This window comes from Scatophagus argus, chromosome 1 (genome assembly GCF_020382885.2).
Source record: "Scatophagus argus isolate fScaArg1 chromosome 1, fScaArg1.pri, whole genome shotgun sequence".
NCBI classification, from domain to species: domain Eukaryota; kingdom Metazoa; phylum Chordata; class Actinopteri; family Scatophagidae; genus Scatophagus; species Scatophagus argus.
In genome coordinates this window covers 23,172,443-23,197,480 of record NC_058493.1, presented here as the reverse complement: position 1 = coordinate 23,197,480, position 25,038 = coordinate 23,172,443, and the positions used below count along the sequence as shown (strand labels likewise).

The 25,038-nt window shown below is 41.7% G+C and overlaps 2 protein-coding genes across 2 annotated transcripts; one reads left to right on the top strand and one right to left on the bottom strand.

The window, feature by feature from the left end:
• The first annotated feature begins 52 nt into the window (after positions 1-52).
• rlbp1a (retinaldehyde binding protein 1a) lies at positions 53-5,584 on the top strand. Its single transcript, XM_046393011.1, has 8 exons — positions 53-233; positions 1,420-1,460; positions 1,973-2,101; positions 2,211-2,415; positions 3,349-3,527; positions 4,276-4,434; positions 4,541-4,651; positions 4,795-5,584. The coding sequence occupies exons 2-8, from the start codon at positions 1,452-1,454 to the stop codon at positions 4,939-4,941; spliced, it is 939 nt and encodes a 312-aa protein (XP_046248967.1). The 5' UTR covers positions 53-233; positions 1,420-1,451; the 3' UTR covers positions 4,942-5,584.
• Positions 5,585-7,268: 1,684 nt separating this feature from the next.
• Positions 7,269-21,610, bottom strand: LOC124061316 (monoacylglycerol lipase ABHD2). The gene is made up of 12 exons (XM_046392999.1): positions 21,410-21,610; positions 20,223-20,301; positions 19,889-19,927; positions 19,410-19,625; positions 16,476-16,651; positions 15,501-15,668; positions 15,018-15,201; positions 13,911-14,003; positions 13,654-13,755; positions 13,419-13,488; positions 13,239-13,323; positions 7,269-10,719 (listed from the first exon to the last, which is right to left on the bottom strand). The coding sequence occupies exons 4-12, from the start codon at positions 19,616-19,618 to the stop codon at positions 10,511-10,513; spliced, it is 1,296 nt and encodes a 431-aa protein (XP_046248955.1). The 5' UTR covers positions 19,619-19,625; positions 19,889-19,927; positions 20,223-20,301; positions 21,410-21,610; the 3' UTR covers positions 7,269-10,510.
• Between the last annotated feature and the right edge of the window lie 3,428 nt (positions 21,611-25,038).

Here is a 25,038-nt window from a genome sequence, read left to right as displayed (position 1 = left end):
TGACAGGCCAAACCAACACACATCCCTCCTCCTCTTCCTCCTCCTCCTCCTCCTCCTCCTCCATCCCACCTTCCCCCTCACAGTTTGCATCACGTAGATTAGCCACTCACTGTAATCCACTGCGTCATTTTAATCCTACTTTGAGTGACGTTTGGGGTTCCTCCTCCCGTCCTGGTCCTCTGTCCTCCTGTTGTCTCCCCTGCCACTCTGTCCACTCCTCTCATCTGCTTAAGGTAAGTCTGCTCGGCTTTTTAGACCCTGTAGATTCATCAGGAAATAAAGATGACAGATGAGCACTGTTAGACTGATATTATTGTTTGTTTTGATGATTAATTTGAATCAGCTGGTGTGATAAACAAAACTTCTTTTAAGTGGATGATGAAAGATAATCTTTGTTTCTTGTGATGAATGACCGTGTTGTCAAGTGTGTAAATTCAGATTGCAGGCACTCGATGTTTTGTTCTTTACACTGTTTGATGTTCTGTATTTGACTTAACTTACATTTACCAGGAGCAGTTTTCATATAAAACACACTATGGACTTTAAATCAACTAATATAAACATCAGAATTTGTCTTCATGGAAGATTAAAGTAACATTATGTTGACAAATGTGTTTTAAATCAAATGTTTTTAAATGTTTGTTATTTTGAAGAGGGTTTGAATGAGATTTCTTGATAAACGAAACAATACTTTCAGTGGCTTTTTTTTTTTTGAGATCAGTTAGTTAGGATTAGATTGTACATTTACATATAATGTTGTTTCTACATATTTTCAAGGAAAAAAAATATTTTATAAAAAGGCAAAGACATACATCATTTCTTGCCACTTGGCTCAGAAAAGAATAATAATAATATCTTCAGTACAACAGTAAGTGTTGCAAAACAATCTTCTGGGTTTTTCATCTACCATCATGCATTTGTTGTGCAAACAAAAATCCGACATTTTATTCTGTTATTCAGACTGTAATGTAAAATACAAAAAGAACAACATCTGGTTAGATTATTTCAGTTTTACGGGAGAGCAGCGGTCAGTGGATTTCTGCTGGTCCTTAAGTAAGAGGATGTCGGCTCCACTGGTGAGAAAAGAAAGCAGTTTTCATGTGCTCACCGGTTCACTGAGCCAAGAGAAAACTTTTTTTTTCTTTTTCAAAAGCAGCTTAATTCATTATAAAGCACATTTTATACACAGAGGCAGTTCAAGGTGCTTCAAGGTAGTAACACAACACCACCTGCTATGTTTATGCAGAGCATTTGTTTTATAATATGCCAATAAATAGATTAAAACCCCCCTTAGCAACCTTTAACATGAACAAACTAAATGTCTGGACATCTTTGAAAGAAAAGCTTCTCGCTGTATTTTCTCAAACTGCAGTTTGAAGTGCTCATATTCTGTTTGTGCCAATTCTTCTCTCTCCGCAGGGTTAATGACGCTGCTGTGAGACGCTGCAACCATGGCTGCTGTAAGTTTTATTGCTCTGGGACAATTCAAATGTCACCTCGTCTCTGTTTCAGCCCGTCCATCAGTGTCTGGACTCACTTCATTGGCGGCGCCTTGAAAGCATCAGTTCTTGGAGGTCTGACTGTCAGCGTGTGATGCTGCTTAATGCTGTTATTGTGCCAGCACATGCTGGCTCTGGGATGGACCCTTAAGCTGTATTTTTAAGAAGTGGCTTTAGAGGACCTTTCTCTAATCATGTGAAGGAGATTAAGCAGCCGTTCACTTGGGTGAATCGTTTGGGGGTCTGCTCCGGCTCAGATGGGTGGTGGGTTCTCAACTAAAAGTCGCTGTAATGAGCTGCCATTGAAGCATTCAAGCAAGAAAGCATAAACAACAGTCGCAGCCTTGTTTCGAAAACTGCAGTTATGTCAGAGACGAGCTTAAAGGTGTATTTCACCCAAACTGGTGTGTTAGTGTGTGGCGAGAAAGCGGAAGAGGAAATCTTTCTTTTTTAACACATTCATCTTCATGTAGACTGGATCGTATCGTATGGTGTCAGAGGAGGAGCAGGCCATGAGGTCTAAGCTGGAGCATTTGACAGTGAAGGATCATGGGCCGGTGTTTGGTCCGTGCCACAAGTTGCCTGGCCACACTGTGCAAAAGGTAAATAAAAAAGATTTCAGATCAGAATATTAAAGTCAAGTCCAAATTCTTGTGACGCTCGCTTCTGCCTGGCGTGATTGTCATTTTGCATTTCATGTTTTTCTTCAAGGCGAAGGACGAGCTGAACGAGACGGACGAGAGGCGGGCGTCGTCACTGAAGGACCTGCGGGCCACGATGAAGGAGAGGGCAGCGGAGGGAGACGACCTGGCCAAACTGGTGCTGGAGCGCTTCGGTGACAAACCGGACTCCATGATGCTGCGCTTCCTCAGGGCTCGCAAGTTCGACGTTGTCAGGGCCCATGAGCTCATGAAGGGTTAGTTGTGGAAGAGGCAATCTATGATTTCTACTTCATTTTTCTACTTCAGACTGAGGTGATTATTTAACCTCCGCATTCTTTGATTCAGTCTCTACAGACATTTTCAGATACTTTCAGTAATTGAGGGGGGAGGCCTCATTTGCGCTCCTGGTTTGCATGAATCCTGCCCATCACTGAGACAGGGGGGCATGTGTTCATTAATTGGGGCTTTTAGGTGCCTCTGAGGGTCCCCTGACAAAGCCCTCCTTTGTCTCCAAATGGGACAGCAAGTTTTACTCGTGAACCCACAGTGTTGTCCTGGGAACTGATTGTGTGCATCTGGGAGAGGAGATGGCATTAAAAAGCAACCATTAAAGCAACCATTACCCCTAATCTAAACTTTGGCCTAATACTCTTCATATTAGTTGTAAACTCAGCCATCTAATCAAATCTCTGGCTCCAAATATTCCAGGTTTACTTTGGAATAACACACTCGGTCAGGACCAGCAAATGCAGTCGTAGTTTGGATTTTTTTTTCTCCTTCACTTGCCTGTTGCTGTTAGAGTGTTTGGTCCTCACAAAGACATAAGAGAACACACACACACGTTTATGAACTTAGAGGGGAATGTGATGTGAACGTAAACTTGTTTTGTGGGGTTAATTGCTGCTTGTAAGTAAAAGGCGGAACACACACACACACACACACATATGCAATAGGAATCTGCTTCTCTCTCTCACACACACACACACACACACTTGCTCACTCTGGGTTAATTGGTGCCTCGGTATGAAGAGGTTTAGAGCACTGACACAGTGGTGTCATTGTGTTTGGCCCATCAACAACCTGGACTGGACACTCATACTGTACACAAAGGGCCTGTGAACCATTTGTGACACATAAAAGAACTTTCAGTATATGGTCTGTGTGTGTGTGTGTGTGTGGTCCTCTAGGTTATGTGCGCTTCAGGAAGGAGTATCCTGAACTATTTGAGAACCTGACCCCGGAGGCGGTCCGCAGCACCATCGAAGCAGGCTACCCAGTGGTTCTGCCCAGCAGGGACAAGTACGGCCATGTAGTCCTGCTCTTCAACATCGAGAACTGGGACCTGGAGGAGATCACGTTCGATGAGGTGCGCAGCTGCACCTCTTTGACATAAATGTTAAAGAAGAGGTTATTCAAACACATTTGTTGAAAGAAGTACTCAGATCCTTAACAAGCTGACACAATACCAAAGAGTAAAAATTCTACTTGCTTAAAACTACTTAAGTATTACATTGATTGTTATACTTATGGTAGTATTATACTTCTAGTAATATACTTTAAGTATAAAATGTGAAAGTATGCATTATGTGAAATGGATCCTGTTAAATTAAAAAGCCTGTAAGATCCCTAAAGGTAGTTGTTACTGATAGTTATAATTGTGTGGAACAAGAGGCAACTTCTTTGTTCAGGACTTCAGGGGTCTCTGCTTTGTCTTTTGTTGAGGGGCAGTTTTGAACTTTATCAGCCAAATAAGTACATGATGACCTCACGTAAGTCCCAGCAGAGCTTCACACTGAGCAGGTGAGCTCCAACCTGAGCAGGTCAAAGAAGCTACATAAGTGAGCAACATAACTGCTGTGAGGGTGTGTGGGCCCTTCAATATGACAAGGCTTCACGGCCTTCAGCCTGATCATCATGTGTTTTGTAGGTAAAATCAAAGTAAGTGATAAATAAAGCTGACAGTTAAATGTAGGGGAGTTCAAGTGCAGAACTTCCCTTTGGAAAATAACTGAGTAGAAGTATAAAGTTGCATAAATTGACAATACTTGAGTGCTTAAGTAGCCTGCAGTGTGAATGTAAATGTACTTACTCTATAGTGAAAATGTGTCTTTAAGATCTTAAGAGCGTACTGTGTGATCCTGGAGAAGTTGCTCGAGAATGAAGAGACCCAGATTAACGGTTTCGTCCTGATCGAGAACTTCAAGGGCTTCACCATGCAGCACGCGTCAGGAATCAAGCCGACCGAGCTCAAGAAGATGGTGGACATGCTGCAGGTCAGAAAACACTCTGAAGGAAAGCTGAGAATTTCTCTGCGTGCAACTTCAGAGCTGCTTTTTATTTATTCATTTATTTCTTCATCTTTTGCATGTTCTTGCACAGGACTCATTCCCTGCCCGTTTCAAGGCGGTCCACGTCATTCACCAGCCCTGGTACTTCACCACTACGTACAATGTGGTCAAACCCTTCATGAAGAGCAAGCTGCTGGAGAGGGTATGGATGGAGGACTGATGCTATCACCCCCTTCAACCTAAATCCAACCTTCAATCTGTTTTTTATTTTTATAAAAAAAAATATATTATTTATTAAATTTGAATCGGCCAACTAATCTGAATTCTGTTCACAACTCTCCTCAGGTCTTTGTTCACGGCGACGAGCTGGACAACTACTTGAAAGAATTCGATGCAGACATCCTGCCTGCGGACTTTGACGGGAAAGCCGCTGTTGCTGACTGCCAGGCCATCGCCACCAAGCTTTTTGGCTCCGAGGACACAGCTCTCTGAGAGAACAGTCCTACTGTTTCAAGCCCAAGCCTTATAGCGTCCCTCACCATAGATGGATCAGAAATGTGCTCTATTTTGAAGCTAGATTGACATTTTTTTTTAATTATTATTCAGGCAGTTCCTTCAAGCAAAAAAAAAAGAAAAAAGAAAAAAGAAAGAAGAAGTATCTGTAGTTAGGAGCAGGGGATGGTTTGCAGGTAGGGGATATAAATGGGAGAAAAAAGATGTCTAGATATCACAGAGAGAAGAATTGATGGTAAATGTTTGTCATTTTACTTAGAGGGGAAAACGACAGAGTTGTGATGATGAAGCTCACATCCAGAATGAGTCAGACTGAGTTTGTTTTTTTGCCTTAAGAATGAATTTCAGAGCATATTTCACATCAGCCTTATGCCCATAAAGCCTCCCATGCATCACAGCGTCGGGGGGGTATGAAGAGGGAAATCTGACAGCGGATCAGCCTGCATTTGCTTATTGTTGAATGAGCAGAAGCCTCCTGACGCAGTGCCATGGAAACAGCCTTTCGTCTCAGCAGCCTCGTCTGAGCTGAGACACTCAGACGCCTGACGTACCACAACAATCCATCCTGCAAACTGCACTGGAACATTTTCAATTAAATAGATTTTTTTTGTGTGTGTGTGTGTGAAGTTGAATGGTCATTTGTAACATTTATCCTTGTATTCTTTCATCTAATCCATTTCATAAAGTAAGATCACCAGCTGAACCACGCTTACTTCATAAAACCAGGTTTATTTTCAGCTAATTCTGTTCCATAAAAGAGGATTAAATGGGTGTGACCTCGGTTACAGATGCCCATTCTGACCAGTGCTGGAAAAAGTACTGTGATCTAATGCAGTAGTAAAAGTAGCAGTAAAACTGTTCAGCAATACCCTCTTTCAAGCAAAAAGTCCCGCATTCAAATTTTCCTTAAATGAGAGAGCGTTAGTATCATCAAACGTCATGAAAAACAGCCAATGTCAGAATAACATTTATTTTATCACCTGATCCTAATCTTTGTAAGATGAATGCATGTGTAACTTAACTGTTGATAAAAACCAGGCTCCTTCAAATCACTTTATATCCCACAGCGTAATCTTTATTTTATTTTGCTGATAATATGTTGGAATAATAATATTAATATGCAAAGTAACCAGTAAGCGGATTCATTAAATGAGTCTAGTCCTCTGAAATGTGGTGGAGTAGAAGCGTAAAGTAGCATAAAATCAAAATACTCAAGTAACGTACAAGTACCTCAAAACTTATTTACACAGTAAGGGTAGTTTTCAAGCTTAACTCGGGTGCCAGAATAACAACTGTGTCTATACTCTCTACATGTGCACTGTGAACGTGACACAGTCTGCACTGCATGTCAAATTCGTCACACGAAGCTGTGAAAACAAATGAAACCTGAGTGCAACCTCAAAGTGAAATTGAAATAAAATTGAAGAAACAAATGCTAATAATACAAGCAGCAGACAGACAGCCTGTGAGTATTTATACTGTACTGTACTGTATTAAGACACTTGTACAAATTGTGTAGTTTAGGGTGGTCGCCACAAGGGGGCTCAACTGTCTCATAAATTACATTTCTCACCATGTTAGATGTAAAGCTTGATCTTATTCAGATAACACCTTCTTATTACTTCTTTTGTGAATGAGACCCTTAAAAAAAATAATATAGCTGGCATGTAAGGAGAAAAGGAAACCATTTCTCATTTGAGAAAATAATTTATTTTGGAACACAATGACCACATTTCCTCACATAATTAAATCACACACACCACTGGTTTTCTTCCACAAAAACAGCCAGCGTTCAGTATCAGAGTACATTGTGTTGTGTGACAGTGTGTGCCCCACTCACCCGTCGCCACGTCCCAACCATCTTTAAGCATCAAAATGTTAGAAATTAAAGCCGTGTATTGATTACTGCGGGTCAGTGTGTGCTCTCGCCCATTTGTCCGGGCTGATTTCACATGAAAAACTCCCTTTTCGTGTGAACACAACACTGAGCAATGCAGCACGTCCCAATCTGAGGTGCATTTCTGGATTCATTCACATTTAAATTCACTGGAGAGATTTTCATTTCAATCCTTCAGCTTTAAAGCACTTAAACATGAGCTGACAATCTTGGAAAAGCAAAAGGCTTGAAGCGCTGGGGTTTAGGATGAATACAGCAGAGCTCATTCTCCTATCGGCACAGTAAAACAACATTTCAGATCCCGTGTTCTGTGAGAAAACTGTTTTAATGTGTGCGTGACGTGTTTTGGTTTTAATATACACTGACACTATTTAATGTCCCATTAGAATTTAAAAGACAAGAGAATCACTCCTGGTTGGTTATTGCCTTTATTTTTCCATTCTTGTTCCCTCGAATATTAGAATATACACTATCTTTATATATTTCTTTAGTTTTTTTCCATTGTTAAAGTATTTTGGTTTTTGTCAATCAGAGGTGATAATATGACACAGTATACACATACTGTACTCATCAACACTCACGCTCTGATACATTTACACAAGAAAATAACACAAGAAGTCAAATGAACAAATACATAATACAAAAAAAAAAAACAACAACAACAAATAATCAACTAGAAAAAAAATACATCCAAACCTGCATTTTTGTGCAAAGTTGGTGTGAGGCAAAAATCATAAAAAGAACACAAATAGCTCTTACTGCAAAAAAATTTGTGCTGGTGTTGTCACTATTGATCTGATTTGTTTTTAACGGGCCAAAAGAAGCCCAAACCACACCTGATTTTGCTGAAATGAGAGCTGTGGACAGAGTGAACCATGAACCATATCACCCCCCTGCAGGTGAACCACAGTATGTCTGCCATGAATGACCGGCAGTTGTAGTTTGGTCTCCATGACAACAGATGGCAACGACAATTTGCAGTTTGAACAACGCGAGACGGAAAGCCTTCAGAGGCGAACAGAGACGCCGTCGGCTCAAAGATGCCAGCCACACTTTTCAAGCAGAGATGCACCGACCCAAACGCTTCAGCAAGTGGCTCAGGTATCGGCCGCCATCGCCACTGGTCCACTTTAAATACGGTTTCATTGTCAATGTCATAATAGCATTCAGTGTGTTCACTTCAATTTTCATCAATTTAGGCACAGGAATAAAATATGATCATAATGAGATTCACACTGTGAGGTATACAGTTTTTAAATGTGGGGAAAAAGGCGGCACTGGTCTCTCATCGCTACTTGGTATTGGCAGATACTCCGAGCTGAAGAGGGATTAAGTTGGATCAGCGAATCCCTATTTTTAATATCAGTCCAGCCGGCATTGGCGAGATTAAACACCAGGATTTCATAGTATTTGCACAAAATAATCTCCACCAAAGGAGGGTGAATTTAAGTCAATTAAATCTCAAAAACGATCTCTTATAAACTGTGAAATTACCCTTGAGCCAAAGAACAATCACTTTGATTGCAGTAGTTATGTGAATCACCATTACAGTACTATTCATCTGACAAAGAAAAGAAAAAAAACCTGCAACTTCAATACTATCTTCAAGGGCAAGAACAAACATAAAGTTGCTTGTGTTTTGTGAACAGAGTCAGCGGTAGCTTTGAGTGGGAAGAAAAAAAAACTACTGTAAAAGTACTGTTTAGCATCAACAGATTTTTGATCTGCTAACGCACAACTCTGGGCTTAAACAGCCTCAGAAGACGTGTTGTCATCAATCACTGGATGTCCCTGATCATTTCAAGCCATCCATCTGTCTCATCACAGTGTTCAGTGGCAGATTTTAGACTACAAATTACTTGGCTGAAGTGAAAGAAGCTTCCTAAGCCCTTACAAAAGGTTTACAACAGATTCTCAAGTAGATTCAGGTTTTGAGAAGTCCACAGGTCCCATTATTGCAGTATTCAAGACACATCAGAGATGGAGTTCAGCAGTTGCTGTGTTGCAACAGTCCAGCCCAGTCAAGGAAATAAGAAAGCCTTTCAATGCGGTCTATGAAACAACAATATTCCCTTGCATTAAAATCTGTCTTGTCATTCTTGCATGCAGAGTTATCCACTTAATTACACAACAGAACAATCACCAGTATTTTTACAAACACTGCACTAAAATAAACATTTTGGTTTGGTGTCCGTATCCTCTGCCCTCCTGCTAATCACACCTCACAGCTCAGATTGCAAAGAGAAAACCTGCTCAACACTGCTGAACTTTCCCTTTAAAAAACAAACAAACAAACAAAAAAAACCAGCACCGCAATGGCCAGTCAGTCCGCTGCAGCTTCAGAATCTGACAGCGTACACTCATCTGATTGGGGGAAAAAAAAAAGAGATGTTTGCACCAAATGAGGTGTTTTCAGGGCTGAGCATTCAGTCGCTCGGAGGCTTGCTAGTGGCAGGTGTGTGCAGTAAGGGAAGAATGTCAGAGTCTTGGCTGGACCTGCAGCTGATCAAAGGCAGACAACAGAGTAAGAGGGCTCAAAGACACAAGACGAACGACGACACAGGGAACACTCGAGTCATCTAACTTTTCATTATCATCTTCGCTCCCTGCAGTTCTTCCTCTCGGTCACGTGAGGAGCTAAACTATCGCTGACCATACCTGCACTTCACCTAAGGAAAATAAAAAGATTGTGGCATACAGGATTTAAAGTGCACTGAATCAAAGTGATAGAATGCGGCTGTGAGAATGTGCATGGATCCCCAGTCGTGCCTGGTAAGCACTGAACCCTTTCATTTCGAGTGCCAAACGAAAGTGCCATTAGGATGTTACGAAATGAAAGTCACGTGTAAAATCCCACCATAATACTTTTTTTTTTTCTACTGTACATTTTCTACAAATAACGGAGCAACGGTTCACCCAAAAGAAGGGACATTAGGGACGACTGAGAATTCGGATCACATCGACCAAACAAAAAGATCACATGGTCTGTCACGGGTCTCTAGTTCTTGGTCGACACAGGCGCACACAGACATACACACTACATCTGTGAGTTACATACATACATACTACAAAGGTGCTGTGTTGGTTAAGACAGCAGACCAGGCTATATGGCCTTGGCGGTGATAAGCAGTGAGCTTCTTACAGGTGTTGTAAATGGGCACCGACTGCAGAAGAGTCCTTGTTTACAGTAATAGGAGGTTTCTCATGTGCTCTTGTTTTTCTCTGGACTACTCTAAAGTGGTGCTCCTACTTTCCTTTTAATCTCAGCTTGGCCTCATCTTTTGTCATATTTGGTCTACGCCTCCATTAGCCAAGGATGGTTGCTGTGTACGTGTCGAGAAATGAAACGTTCCCGCTCTGATTTCAAAGTCCTCGCAAAGGAAAAAGAGCGCAAAGGCAGTTTTTTGCTTCTTTTTTTTTTTTTTTGTTTTCCCCTTCGCACACTGTAGGGTGATGGCGATTACAAAGGAGAACTGTAGTGAAAGCACGGAGACGTGGAAATGGGAAGCGTGGGCCGGGAGGGGTGGAGTAGCACCAGAGGAGAAGGCAGAGAAGAGAAAACAGTTTAAGGTTTAGTTCAGGTGTCTCCTCAGTGCTGGGACAGTGGGGTCGGAGAGGGCGAGAGGTGAGAGAGATACAGAAGTCAGAGGTTTAAGCTTTTTCCTCCGTGCAGGAGCTCTCACTCAGGTGTGCACTTTGGCACGGCGGTTTCTGTTTCTCCCACTGGCACATGGCATTGGCGTAACCCACAATCACTTTGTCCATCCAGGTGAGGGGCTGGGGGAAGAGCACCGCGCCCTCGAAGAAGCCCAGATGGCCCCCGTGCAGCGTTAGGCAAAAGATCACATTCGGCTTCTTTGCTGGAGGATTACACAACACAGTAATTAGACTCCTGCACAGCGTGTGCTCATCAGTACCTGAAAACCAACAGTGGATGTTATGTCCAAATATGGGTTTGCTCGGGATTATTTTATGGCTTTTATAGATAGCGAGGGTGTGTTTGCCTGGTCAAACAGATAACATGTGACTCAACTTCTGATGAGTATGTTTAAGTGGCAACTAAGCAGTTTCTCTAATGGCCACCAAATAAACTGAAACCTGTTACTGCAGTACTGCTGCTACTAGCAGTACTGCAGTAACAGTACTAGCACCGAGTGGTGAGTGGCACTGAGTGAACTGGAACACTAAATTATCGTCAAATCAAATGGGAAACAAATCCCTGCAGCCAGGTTCCAAAATGTTGAGGAAAGCCTCACAGGAGAGTGGAAGCGGTTATAGCAGCACATCAATGTGAAATGCTCAGGTGTCCACATACTTCTGGTACTGTCATCCCAACCACAGACAAGACAGGACTGAGCACTACACCTACACAGCAGGCTGCAAAACTCCCCTACTGTCATCTGAGCTGAAATTACTGAAACCCTGAAATCAACTGCAGACAATCTCTTTCTGATTGGCTGTGTGAGCCTATGTGGAGTGCGGAAGCTGTGGACAACCAGGCACAGTGGTCTTTAGAACAGGATTGCCCTGGATCTCTTTGTTCGTGTGCTCTTATATGGGTTAGTGGGTGAGCCTGATGCGGCTGACTTGTGTTGAAGATCCCATGGAGCTTTCGCCACTGTGCAGTGTGCACTATGCATGACAGCTGCTGCACTGGGACAACTGAGTGCTCGTACAGACCAGGAGACACCACCTCAGCACTCTTCCTGCCTCCATTGTTAATGGCTGATGTGCCCCTAACTGCTCCCTGGCGCTTGACATGGCAGCCCTCTGCTCTGTATGTGTGTTCACTGCATGCAGTTTGCTGGGTGTTGCGTTCAACCAAATGCAGAGGAAAAATTCAGTGTATGTAAAAAATATACCGCCAATAAAGTTGATTTTTCTTCTTCTACTTAAAAAGGAAAAGAAAAGCTGTTTAATCACACGGCCACAACATTTAATGTGATGTGGCCGTGACAAATTATTGTTTCTAACACTTTAGAGTTAACACAGTTGAGTGCTCTCCTGGTACTGGTGTGTTTGAGTCACTGCATTACATTTTAGGTCAAAGGGGCAGCTGATCCTCTTTTCAGTAAAGTGTTTCTCTCTAGAGACAAATGTAGGATAAAGTCGCATGTGCTTCCAGTAAGGACTCACCCACCCACATGCCACCATTTACACAAGGGATTTTCCTTTTCTAAAAAAAAGTGTTCAGTGTTTAAATATAGCACAGGCTGAGGAGAAGGGAAGCTTGATATGTAATTTGAATGCAGTCAAAGTGTATTTTGTTGCTTCTTTATGTAAAATGAGGTTTAAACATCCTGGATTGATTCCAGAACAAAATTTTTGATGTTGAGAACATGTGAAGGAGTTAAAGTGAATTCATACAGAAAAACTGCCTCAGAGGAAATGTGTACAATGCATTATCTGAATTTAAAACTGTTCTATGCCTGAAAGCGGCCACAGTGCCTGAGAATTTAAAGCTCTGCTTTAAATAGTTAGTCAGACACTGAGGTATTTGTGTCAGCGAGGGTTATAGCTGCTGTAACACACCAAAGACATGACTCATAGACCTGAGCTCTGTTCCACACCCAGCCCTGTTCAGGGTGCAGAGCCAACTCATCAGAGGGCCTTTTGAGAGGGCAGACTGCACTCATGTGCCGCAATCTGTCTGCAGGTACATCTACTACTTGACAGACTCAAGTACAGTGCCAAGCAGTACTGGTGCAATATTCAGTATAAGTGAGAAGTACAAGATTTCAGATTGTCTGTGTTGTTAAAAGTACCTTATGCATCATAAAAGTATGTACAAAAATAAAGAGTTTTGTTTTTTTGTTGTCTTTTTTTTTTTTTAAAGAATAACCCTTACTAACTCTGATCAGCAGCAAATAGTGCCAATTTTGGGCATTTTCTGCCTCACTTCTTCATTATTTATCAGTAGAAGCCCATTTTGAGCTGAGCCAAAAGAGGACAGGAGTCAACTCTCTGAACTGCACTGACCAGCATTTTCATGCCACAGGAGCTGCATTCACTTTTTGTGAAAACTTGTTTTAAAAAAACCCAAAACTTCATATTAGTGTTTATTATAGCTGGTCACTAGACACTAATGCACATCCTTCATGGTCATTAAGTCTGACTGAGGATTTTTTTTTGCCAAACGTTGTAGCCACAACATAAAAACAACAATCCTACCCCCTAACTCATGGTTTGTCCCTTTTACTGTAATATGAGGAGAATCGTGTTAAAACAACATTAAATAATTCAAGCAAATGGCCAATAAAAAGATCACTTGACATTGCATTTTACTCTGACTAAGATCAGGCTAGCTGGTAAAGATTTTTTTCCCCTCACTCTAAGCTTTAGAAGTGCTGTTGCCGTCTTGACACATGCTGTTGATTACCTGCTAGTGTGCGAGGGATGGTGAGCAGTGAATCATGAACCAGAGGATCGTCCGCAGAGTTCACCAGAAGCAGCGGCACCTTTACCTGCAAAAATAAAAATCCACATATCAAACGCAAACAGACCAAAAAGAGAAACGTAATATGAGATGGTGCGAGGTGTACGCAAAAGCAGTTCTTACATTGTGAATATAATGTACACAACTCTCCTTCTCATAGTACTCTTTGAGAGAACTGTGGCCGTGGAATTTCCTGTTGAAACACCCCTCCCCCATCCCCATGTGTCAGATATTTCATATTCTCAGCATTGACAAATGGATGAACGTCACTTCAAATACCAGGTAAAAGGCGTACAATCTACTGCAACAACAAACACACTCAGACTTGTGACTTTCACTGCCTTGTTTTCCCACACACCTCATGATGTTGTCGTCGATCTGCATGAGGGACGTCGCCGTGTACAGCCGACTGAGATCTGCATCTATCATTTTAACTGAACTTCCCCCAAACAGACTGTGCCTGTAACATATAAAAAAAATACATTTTTGCCTCTGCAGTCCAACATGATCTTAAAATGGTGGTCATGCAGTGAAAACCTCTTTGTTGTATCTACAGGGTGAGCTACAGTATTTTTGTGCATGTTTAGGGAAAATGTGCAGATCTAACAGTGGTACCTGTGTGAGAGGATGATTTTTTTCATATTGTCCGCCATGAGAAAGTTATAGAAGCGCCTGAACTGGTCCCACTGTAGGAATGTTTCCTGGGCCCTGAGAGATACAAACACACAAAGACAAACACACAGGAAGTTAGCTTTGCTCAGCCTGTCTGCATTCCAAACAACGCAGTAAATGTTCTGTGTAATCCACTGGACAAAGAGTCACGTTGGTGGAGAGAGTAGCAATGCTGTCAGGCATCAGTATGCAGCTCACTGACAGAGACAGGCCAACACAACAGCTTAACACATTTAACACATAACTGACATTAGATCAAATTTTTCTCATTTTCCTTTCAGCATTTTGATACCATTTCAGTTGGAGAAGCACCTGTAAAATCACACAGTATTTGTGGAAAAGAGGAACAGCCACAGCTTTCAAAAAGCTCTGACAGAAGGGCCAGCTCAGGTTTGGACTGTGATTTGAGAACAGAATCCATTTGGGGTGGGGGTGGGGGGGCAAATCCAATTTCAGTCTCTGCAACACACCCTTCCCCACTGCCCAAATGCAAACTTTAACAGACCCAGCCAGCCTGTCCTTTGTAATACATTTGTTTGTCCTGTGTCTCACAAATGGAACTGTATGTACTCAAGGTAAATAATTATGAACATGTTGTAAGACAGCCAGGTCACATTTTGCATGGTAAAGGCAAAGGGTTTCAGGCAAAAATTCAAAGTAGTGAATGTAAAGCCTGAACACACACAAAGTCGGAGCAAACAATGGAAAAACGTCTGGATGAACCTGTGCAGATAAGTAATATGATGGCCCTTCAGGACGAGCTTTTACAACCTGTCTGTCTCGTTCACTGGGTTTACAAAAAGGTGACAACCAAAAGAGTGCTAAGATTAAAATAGTAAATACAATATCTGAACAATTAGGCAGATGACATGAGATGTTTGGTAGAGCAGTGATTTAAAGTGCGATTATATTATATTTTGTAAGCACTAATCATTTTGTGGCATTATGCTAAGATTCATCTATATTTAGAAATGTGTGCGGATCAAGTGGCACTGTTATAAAGGAGCTTTGATGAAATATTAATTAAGAGATGAGAGGACAAGAACCCACCTGAGAGCGCTGTACCCCTGACAGACGCTGACACAACACAGTACTCGCTCCTGGTTCGTCATGTTCTCGCCCAGGAACTTGCAGACAATGTTTCCACCCAGACTGAAGCCCACCACGATCAGCTGAGTCTGAGGATACGCCCGCTTAATGTAGCCAACCATAGATGCAAATTCCCACGTGCACCCTGTATAGGAAACAGTACAGTTACCAATCGATACACGACACCTCGGTGGGACAGAGTGTTCCTTATGTTCAGCAGTTTCAACTGAAGGTGCCTTTAGCTCAGGGTATTAAATTTGTGTCTCTATCAGACCTTTTAAAAAAAGCCCACGTGAGCCCAGGTAAGTCAAGATGCCACCAAAGGACAACATAAAAAAAAAAAACTTCTATTTTTTCATTCTTAAAAAACTGAGTTATCATATAAAAACTGGGTTATCATTCCTACACTCTCCAATAAAACTAAAATCAACTCCACGGTCTCACCGTAGGTAAACATGCGTGGAGAGGTAAGCTCGATGTTGGGAAGAGCTCCTAGGTGGTTCAGCACAGCGCAGCGGTAACCGTCCTTCTGGGCGTAATCCACGAAGGTTCGGATGTAATGCTTCTCACTATGGTTACCAATACCAGGGCATATCACCATGGTGATGTCACCTGGTGAAAAAGGGTCAGAGAGACATTTGCCGGTGAGAGACATGTAAGCACAGATAAAGAGAGAGTATGCCACTCTCCCAAACAGCTCATGAGTATATCAAAAATGAGACAAAGGACTGCAGGTAGTCCAAAATAAAGTATAAGGCAGGTTTGTCTGTCATGTAAAGCTTTAGCAAAGCAGAATGAAAACAGTGATACTACTTTTTTGGGAATCAAATGTCATGTGAGTCTTAATCTTACTGAGAGGATCACAAGATCAAAGTTGAGGTGGTACAGTCAGGGTTCAGCTGAGGCACTCACTCGAAGAAAGAAATCCATCTTTAAAAAAGGTCGGCACACAACTGCACTACAAACACGCTACTTAAAGATAAATTCTGAGAAAGTCATTTGTATTGCCGAGGAACTTTAACTGACGGGACTGGTCAAAGCTGGACATAACGACAGTGAAATTACTTCACCAGTTTGTTCCTTATGTCTAAGTCAAGGTTATTTATATAGCCCAAATCTAATAAGTTTTTATAATCAGTACAGCATGCAACACCCACTATGCCTGACCCCCGCATTTAATAAGGAAAAGCTCCATCAGGAAGAATAAAGCGGCAGAAACGTCAGGAAGATAAGCCGAGGAGGAACCCTCTTTGTGATATCCCATGAATTGACTAGACAAAGGAAGCAGAAGCAGAATGACAATATAATGACCAGAAGTTCGATATATAACTAAGAAATGTCTGACATTTCTATGCTTGGCACGGCAGTAAAGAGACAGTCCATCAGCCAGAATATGCGGCTCTTGATCAAATGTATCACCTCCTGTTTGATGGTCCCCCATTGGCTCAAACAGGTCAAAGGTCGAAGTGGCCCCGTCCTGCATGGGTAGGTACTTCCTGACTCCACTGGGGTGAGGTGAGCTCACCCGACCAAGTTTACCATACAGAGCTGTCTGGAGGTGACCGCTCTTACCCCACAATAGGGGAGGAATGTACCTGGAAAACACAAAATCGAACTCTGCTATTAACTCTGATCTGAACGTATGACCCAACTTGACCAATGCACTCAATAAGAGCATGAAGCCAGTTCCCAGAAATAACATAACACAATGTTATCCTGAGCAGACACATTTGCATTGGGGTATTTGCATTATGACAGACAGACACAGACGTGCACATTCTGGTACACAGTTTGCATACAAAGACACATTTCTGCTTTCTGAGAAGCTGCTTCACACTCCCTGCTGACATCAGTGTTTAAAGTCAGCCTGCTGCTATGTTTTGATGAAGTTAAACTGAGCATGTGTACTTGAATTCCAATGACACCTCTGTGGGAGTTAACTGTAGGAGTCTTTGGATTACGTAATATTCCTTTTAAATATTGTGCTGTGTGCATTATCGTGAATCATCATCTTATTTCCACACTGAGAGCAAAAGAACAATTTGACAGGAAAACCCTTTTTGGTATTGTTTTGTTTTCAGCTCCCTATCTTGTCAAAGAAAGGGAAGCCACATCATGGCAGTGCTCATAATAAGAGCCTCATGTGACAGTGAAGCTGTTAGGAATGCTTTAGTCCAGTTCAGTTAAAGACATGCCAAACTGCACCTAAAAACACAACCTTTTAACAATACAAGTCTGACTTGTTCGCGGTGTTTGGATGTGACATTAGCAAACATCTGATTGTCTCTTTCTCACGTTATTTCTGTTACGTAACATCCTACGTGGATTTGTTCTTGTTCCACTTGCTGACAGTGTAGTGGAGAGTGGGCCATCTTGGAAGGTGATGAGAAGAGATAAACAAGATCTGAAGAACTGCGTGAACTCAAGTACAGACTCAACGGTGTGTACTTGTATACAGTACAAAGACCAAAGCACAGAGACGGCAGGCAGGTGCAGGAAGCAGAGGGTCCAATTATATCAACAGTTACACAAGGCCTTCAACCTCGTGTTGCCTCGTCTCTTATTCTGGCTCCAACCATTACTGCACCTAGAAAGTACACTCTTACATAAGAGAGCTGTCAGTCAAAAAGCAGACTACTTCCATTTGGTGATAATGTAATCACCTCCAGCATGGACTGGAAGGGTAGTTGAAGCTTAACCACACTTGTCTAGAATGTACTCTGCAGGCTTAATCGATGACTACAGGAAGAGGATAACCTCATTGTTGTTATGTGGATGGAGGATAAGCACACCACCAGGTTAGTCGAGTTCACCAACAGGACACAATGGACAACTGAAAACACAAACAGGTTTTATCCATTTAGAAACTTTCCCTCTTATCAACACATTCTAAAAAATATCTATTAATAGTCCCATATAATAATTTTTAAAAAATTTAAAAAGTAAAGTTACATAAATTTATCACTGAGGAGTTTCATAACTCTATGGAAAGATTTTGTGTTCCCCAACTGATGGTAAGACCCTGGAAATAAAAGCAGGTTCTGTTCTCTTGCTGAATGTCAGTGACAGGGAATGAACTCTTTGTTAGAATTTGATTTACAGAGTCTGCCTCTTTGAGTGGTAAATGTCAACTTCTCACAGAGTATGTGCTGTTGTGTTTCATGTCTATTAGGTAAGAGGAAGGGGAAACAGATGTGTCAGTGAGGTTTGACAAAGTAAAGATCTAAAGTCCAGATCAAAGACCGCAACTTGCGTCTCAGGCTTTCAACTAATTAATTATTAAATTAACAAAGAAAAAATAAGTTCCTATAAATAAAGATCACCAAGACATCCTAAGACCAGGATGCATGTCAAGACAAAGTCAATTGTCACGTACTGTCCTCTGCGCTAGACAAAACCCCAGTGTGCATGTTCCCAAATACAGCAAAACAAAAATGTTGTTGACTCTCTTAACATCACTGCATGCCTCCCATGTTCTCCGTTGTGTAATTGATGTCTGTTACGCAACACCGCAGGATGTCATTATGAGCTACAAACGTGACTTCTCAACAACACAGAGGCACCAGACAAACGATTCTGACACCAACAACAATTGTGACGGACTCTGGGACTTCAGTTATCTGAGTTCCACACCAGGGGCAAAGTTTTCCGTGAGCAAAATATGGCTGTTCAGGAGGGAATGATAACAAACCAGACAAAAATGTAAATATCAGTCTGCCCTTAATGTTCACTGACAGTGTGACTTAAATGCAAAGGGCTCAGTAACGATCGGTTATATAAGCAGACACTCGTGATAAAGGCTTGAAGAGAGCCACCCTGCAGAGCTGAAAGTTACTATTACAACATGGACAGATGCTCACTCAGGAAAAACGATTAAGCTTGCTTTGTTCAAAGGCAGGTTTCTCCGCAATCTACAGGACATTATGGCACAGCTGCTAACCTGGTTCAGCTTCCACACGGAAAGCCTGCCTAACCCTCACTGCCCCACACCACAAACCACTGGTCTGCAACAGTTACTGTGAATTAAGATGGATAATTCAATCGCAGTTCCCCTGAGGAGGAAACATCATCATATATGCAAGTGTCCTTGCCCTGTGGTGAATGAGTCTGTATTTGTAAATCAAGAGTGACAAGCCCAGTCTACCTCTGGGATAACCATGAAAATGTAGCCTGGTGTTTAATTCATGCCAGAAAAGGCAGACATCTTTGGTTCAGACATGTGGCACACTGAGGAACATCGATGACAGATGGGACCACCGCCAGACAAACTGCTACCTTCACTGCAGCCCCAGATGGCCGACAAGCATTTCCATGGTAATGCCTTGAGTGACAAACACGGAGCTGAGAACTCACTCTTTGGTCAGCTGAGGACAGGACTTGAGAAGGAAGCGGTTTAGGGGTGTGTCCTGGTAGGTGAGGTCCGGGGGCGCAGTGGGGCTCTTGAGGTTCAAGCAGCGGACGATGATGTACAGCACTGTCGCCACCGCCGCCAACTTCATACCGTCAAACATTGCTGGCATCTCTGGAGAGATGGTGTGCACGTCTGTGTCGTGGGTGCTCATGATTATTCTAAAAAACAAAACAAGTGATCACATTTCCTTTAGTAAGTTCCCTTATGAAGCACAAATTAATATTAAGAAAATGTTAAAAAGCATTTTTAAAGCAAAACATGTATTCCCTTTCATAAATTAAATATGCATTCATAAAGAGTACACATGACTTAGACAAATTATTAAATTATTTCATTGTGTTCATGATGAACTGTAATTAAGTCAGAGATGAGCTAAAGCACACATATAAAAAACAGAAATATCAGATGGTTTCTTACTCACCTAAATGCTCTTGGTGTCCAAGGTGCAGTAGAAACAGATCTGTGGGAATAGAGTGAGAGCGACTCAGTCAGATAAAGCACAGTTAGTTATTTAATATACTTAACTTAATTACATTACAGACTGAACAGTCACACTTCTAATGCAATGCACTAATACAGTTACACCTACACACACTTAAATAAAAGTGAAATATTTTCAAAACAATTAACAAAGAAATTAGAGAAATAAAGAAGAGGAACTGTAAAGAGAAACAGAAAGGCAACAGTATCTCCTGTAATTGCAAGAAAGAGAAGTTGTGGTGCAAGTTTTCTCAAAAACAGATGGCAGCACTTACATTTTGTGTTCAAGTTAGCCTCCAAAAATGACTTCTTCCAAAAGTCTGAAAATGTGGAGTCACAGTGAAGTGGTCGAACCTAGAGACAAACACAGAAAATACACCAACCTCCTTGATAACACGTCCTGAATCCACGCTGGTGTCCTGCCACACACTTTTTCGAGATAAGATGTAATTTATTTCAGTAATGGAATGACGAAGTGCACTTGCTTTTTGTCTGGTCAGGTCATTCTGATTTTAAGTTTTACTTGTTTCGGACACGCGGTCAGGAGTAATGAGAGACAAATCATGAACACATTCAGTCCACCTGAAAGCATTACTGCTAGTGTCTTTGAAATCAAACCAGCTCGAGAGCTGTCAGGAGCAGGTAGATCTATTTACCCATATGTTCCTATGATAAAACAAAAAAGCACGTGATGTCTGAAAATAATCTAAACCCTAATATACATAAGCAAAGCTTATGTGCTCTGATAATTAAGATTACCAGCTACAAAACAGCTTTAGACTCAGTCTCACAATTCAGCCCCCAAACACATTTAATAAACAGGGACACACTCACACAGCTAAAACCCGTCTGGCCAAGTGCAAACAAATCCCGTGAGTATATCTGACAGTTGTGTCGAGCCAATGCCAAGAGAAAGTGTGCTTATTATAAGCCAGACTGCATAGGTTAACGAAAAAAAGATCCAATTTGGCACCAGAACAGATGCTAACGTTAACGATAGCTCTTCCTCCTTAGTCACGACTCACAACAAGCTACACAGGCACGTCGAAGACACCGCTGGGTGGGCTAACCCAGCGAAAAAGGGATTATAAACAGGTATATTTCTGAACGAAAACAAAGAAGGTTGAGCTGTGCATTTGTGTTACGTGCATTTAAGAGCAGGCCAACAATCCCTGTCGCATTTTCGATCGCCCTACTGATCCAGAAAATGAACCGTGTCGCTTTTGGGATGAGCTTGCTGACCACCCTGGATGTTTTGCGCAGTAAATTCACGGTGAGGCAACATTCAGACGTCCAGCCTCAGTCCGACCAATTAACCTTAGTTTCAACTAGCCTATCTCAAAAGGCAGAGTGGAGTGAGTCTTTCTGCCGTTATCTATCGATCTAGGATTAATTAAAAACGGTAGCATCATCTGAACACTGATACCAAACCACCAAATACGAACGTATTTAGCTTACTTACCTCTGCTGGGGAAAGAAATGAATAAACTCTATGCTGCTTAAAAGCGACAAGTCATATTTAAGGTCGTTGCATTTTTTACTATTTGTCCTGTGTTCCTCTAAACCATGACAGCCTGGCGGGTATAACGCCCTCTGCTTCACTGAGCCGTAGCTAGCCAAACTAGCCGAGGCAGCAACATCAGCTGCAACATCTCCAATTCCACTTCCTGGAAGATTCTGGAATTTGCATACCGGCTTCTGATTGGTTAAAATGGTCGTTGACGTAACATCTGCGCTGTTAGTTTCCCCGCCCCTTATCTGTGAAACATCGCAATGTCAGTTTAACATTGCATTTGTTTTGATATTATGATGTATTTTGTGTCATAGTGTATATTTTATTTTTGAAGTAATGTATATTCATGTTCCAAACAACCTTTTAAAGACGTCCTCGTTTTAATGAAAAACGTTGCAGTCACTTTACATTTCCGCAAATCGCACGTTTTTTGATATATTTTTTATTGAAACCAACAACCAAATACATATTTATGATTTTTACCTAATTTTCTCTGTGAGTAAATGACTAAATGTGTTGTACATACAGTTGAGATCCTGAACGTGACAGGAACGTGAGCTGATATCTGTTACATAACATTTCAACTAGTCTTCCGTATATAGGAGGGTTTACCCGCAGGTAATGTTATATTTTACTGGCTCCCAGATATTCTTTGGTTATGATTTCTTTATCAGAAAATACATCTGATGGTTCATTTTTAATTCCACATTCAACCTGCAGGATTACAAGGCGTGGCAAGTATAAACTTAAGTGCTTGCTACTAACCATATGTACAGTATGCTGCTGTTTAGTTAAAGATTTAAGTAATTACACATTTAAAGTGTCGGATGAGTCACAAGTGAACCGTGGGCTACAGTAGAGAGTTACAGGAACAACTTAAAATATTCAGTTCCTGTTGCAACTACCCCATGATATCCACCTGATGGCGACAGAGTTTAACTGATTTACTCACGAAGCTTTTGACCCCAAGCTGTACAATTCATATATCTACAAAAAAAAAAAGTTTAATAATGCAAAAACAGAATAATATTGTAATTCCTAAAGCACGCTAATCTATCGTCATTTTAATGATTACACTTTAGTGAGACATCATGGGAATTATTTTTGACCAACTGTCACTTTCTCACATATAACATAACATAAACACTATTACAAACTTAATTTATCCAGCAGTTTTTCACGGTAAAGTTACAAAGTGATTTAAAAGGTTTAACCAGGATTGCATTGATTTAGGAAGGCAATAAGACAAATAAATTCAGACTTTCAAAATCAAAATGTAACAAAAACTATAACAATAACAAATAGAAATAGATAGATGGATAGATAGATAGACAGACAGATAGATAGATAGATAGATGACTTTATTAGGGGAAATTAGGTTGTCATAGCAGTCCGGTATATTTGAATACAATAAAACACACTATGACACGAAATACCGAGTATAAAAATAGAATAGAGAAAAAGAATAAAATACACTAAGGACACTTGTGTGAAAATAAATAATAGTGAAGAGTGCAAAAGGTGACAGGTAGATTTAGTCCAGGTGTGTAATCGTGGCTCTGACAGAGGTAGATAAGTTGTAAAGTCTGAACGATTTCCTGTATCGTTCCTTAGAGCAGCGGGGTTGAATGAGTCTGTTGCTGAAGCTGCTCTTTAGCTTGTCCATTGTTTTGTGGAGGGGGTGAGAGGGATTGCCCGTGATTGCCAGCAGTTTAGCCACCATCCTCTCCTCCACCACCTCCTCCAGGCTGCCAAGTTTACAGCCAACAACAGACTCTGCCTTCCTGATCGGTTTGTTCATTCTGTTGGTGTCCTTTGCCTTGATACCTCGATGCCAAAGAAGATGGTGCTCATCACAACTAACTGATAAAACATCTGTAGCATCTTATTGCAGACATGAAGGGACCTGAGCCTCCTCAGGAAGTAAAGACGGCTCAGGATCTTCTTCTAGATGGCCTCTGTAGTGCTGGACCAGTCCAGTTTATTGTCCAGTGTCACACCCAGGTACTTGTATGAGTCCTCTAAATCCACATCCGTCCCCCTGATGCAGACGGGAGAGGGCTGGGCTTTGTTCCTCCTGAAGTCCACCACCATCTCCTTCATCTTTGCCACGTTCAGCTGCAGGTGGTTCTCCCCACACCACTTCACAAAGCGGTCGACCAGGTCCCTGTACTCAGCCTCCCTCCACACACCCACAATGGCCGTGTCATCAGAGAATTTCTGCAGATGACACGACTCAGTGCAGTACTTAAAGTCTGACGTGTATGTGGTGAAGAGGAATGGATTCAGCGCAGTTCCCTGGGGGGCCCCGATGTTACTAATCAGACGATCAGACACACAGTTCTGTAATCTCACAAACTGGGGTCTGCCTGTCAGATAGTCATCGACCCAAGTGATGAGGGGAGCACTCACCTTCATGTTCTCCAGTTTGGCCTTCAGCAGTCTGGGTTGGATGGTGTTGAAGGCGCTGGAGAAGTCGAAGAACATGATGCGGACTGAGGTGTTGGGTCTGTCCAGGGAGGAGTAAGTCTTCTGCAACGGGTGGATGATCGCATCATCAATCCCAATATGGGGCTGATGTGCGAACTGCAGGGGGTCTCTAATCAGTTGGAAATAAAACAAAAACAAGCTTTAACAAGTAACATCTTGTCTTCTAAAAAAGACAGCCCTAAGTTGGAAACAAAATGAATCATACCTCGGTATTTTGATTATAATATAATCACTACTGAGACAATTATGGTCTTTCAAAGGAGATTTTCTTTTTTTTTTTTTTCTCCCAAAAATCCAAAACTAATGAATGATAATCTATTTGGCGAATACTCCTGCCATTGCCCTTGACCGAAGGAAACAGCGGCCACAGAACTGCTGTGCTCCTTGGCAAGGGTCAAATGCAGAGTTTTCCCACAAGGATTAATTCAGAGTAGGCCCACCACATTGTGAAACCACTGCAGTTTTCACGCTTCTCTTGCACATGTGATGTTGGCAGTGGGACATCTTGTGGCCAACCTCCAGACCTCACAAAAGAGCCCACACTTGTTTTCTTTAATGTGTGTTTAAAAGTCACCCTGAGAGACGGACATTTTCATTTTCACCTGGAATGGCTGCTTTAAATATTCCCTTAATTCAAATAGTACTTCAAAAACCCCGCCCACACTGTCAAAGTGGGGGAGGGGGGGTGTAGTGGTGCCTTCACATACTCATCATAAAACTGGCCATTTAATAATTGGGATTAACAACTAATTAGACGTTTTCGTGGGTTAACTTTGATTTTGCAGGTACCAGAGACGTTTAAAAGATAGAATTAAGTGGAGGTAACCTAGAAGCAAGTTAAAAATAAAATTAGATTAGGAAGAAAAAAACATTTATATTCACAATTTAGTTTGCTACTGTTTTTTTCGAGTTGTAAGAATGACCAAAAATGCAACACATCTTTAAATGACCCAGCGAGCAAAAACAGGCCTGTAGAATATCACGAAAGTCAAACAAAGGTCTCCCATAAAATAATCTGCTGGAGAAACTTCTCTGCGTCTACGAGCTGCTCTCTGTGCCTGTTTACTGACTCTCCGAGCTCTCCGCCC

Bases quoted from the DNA above. Each gene is read 5' to 3' on its own strand.
- LOC124061316 (XM_046392999.1), bottom strand. From the start codon at position 19,618: ATGAGCACCCACGACACAGACGTGCACACCATCTCTCCAGAGATGCCA. The intron at 13,756-13,910 runs GTACCACTGTTA...TATATGTTACAG, and splicing joins AAAATCATCCTCTCACACAG to GCACAGTCTGTTTGGGGGAA. The intron at 13,489-13,653 runs GTGTGTGGGAAA...GTGTTTCAACAG, and splicing joins ATCGACGACAACATCATGAG to GAAATTCCACGGCCACAGTT.
- rlbp1a (XM_046393011.1), top strand. The intron at 2,416-3,348 runs GTTAGTTGTGGA...GTGGTCCTCTAG, and splicing joins GGCCCATGAGCTCATGAAGG to GTTATGTGCGCTTCAGGAAG. The intron at 4,435-4,540 runs GTCAGAAAACAC...GTTCTTGCACAG, and splicing joins AGATGGTGGACATGCTGCAG to GACTCATTCCCTGCCCGTTT.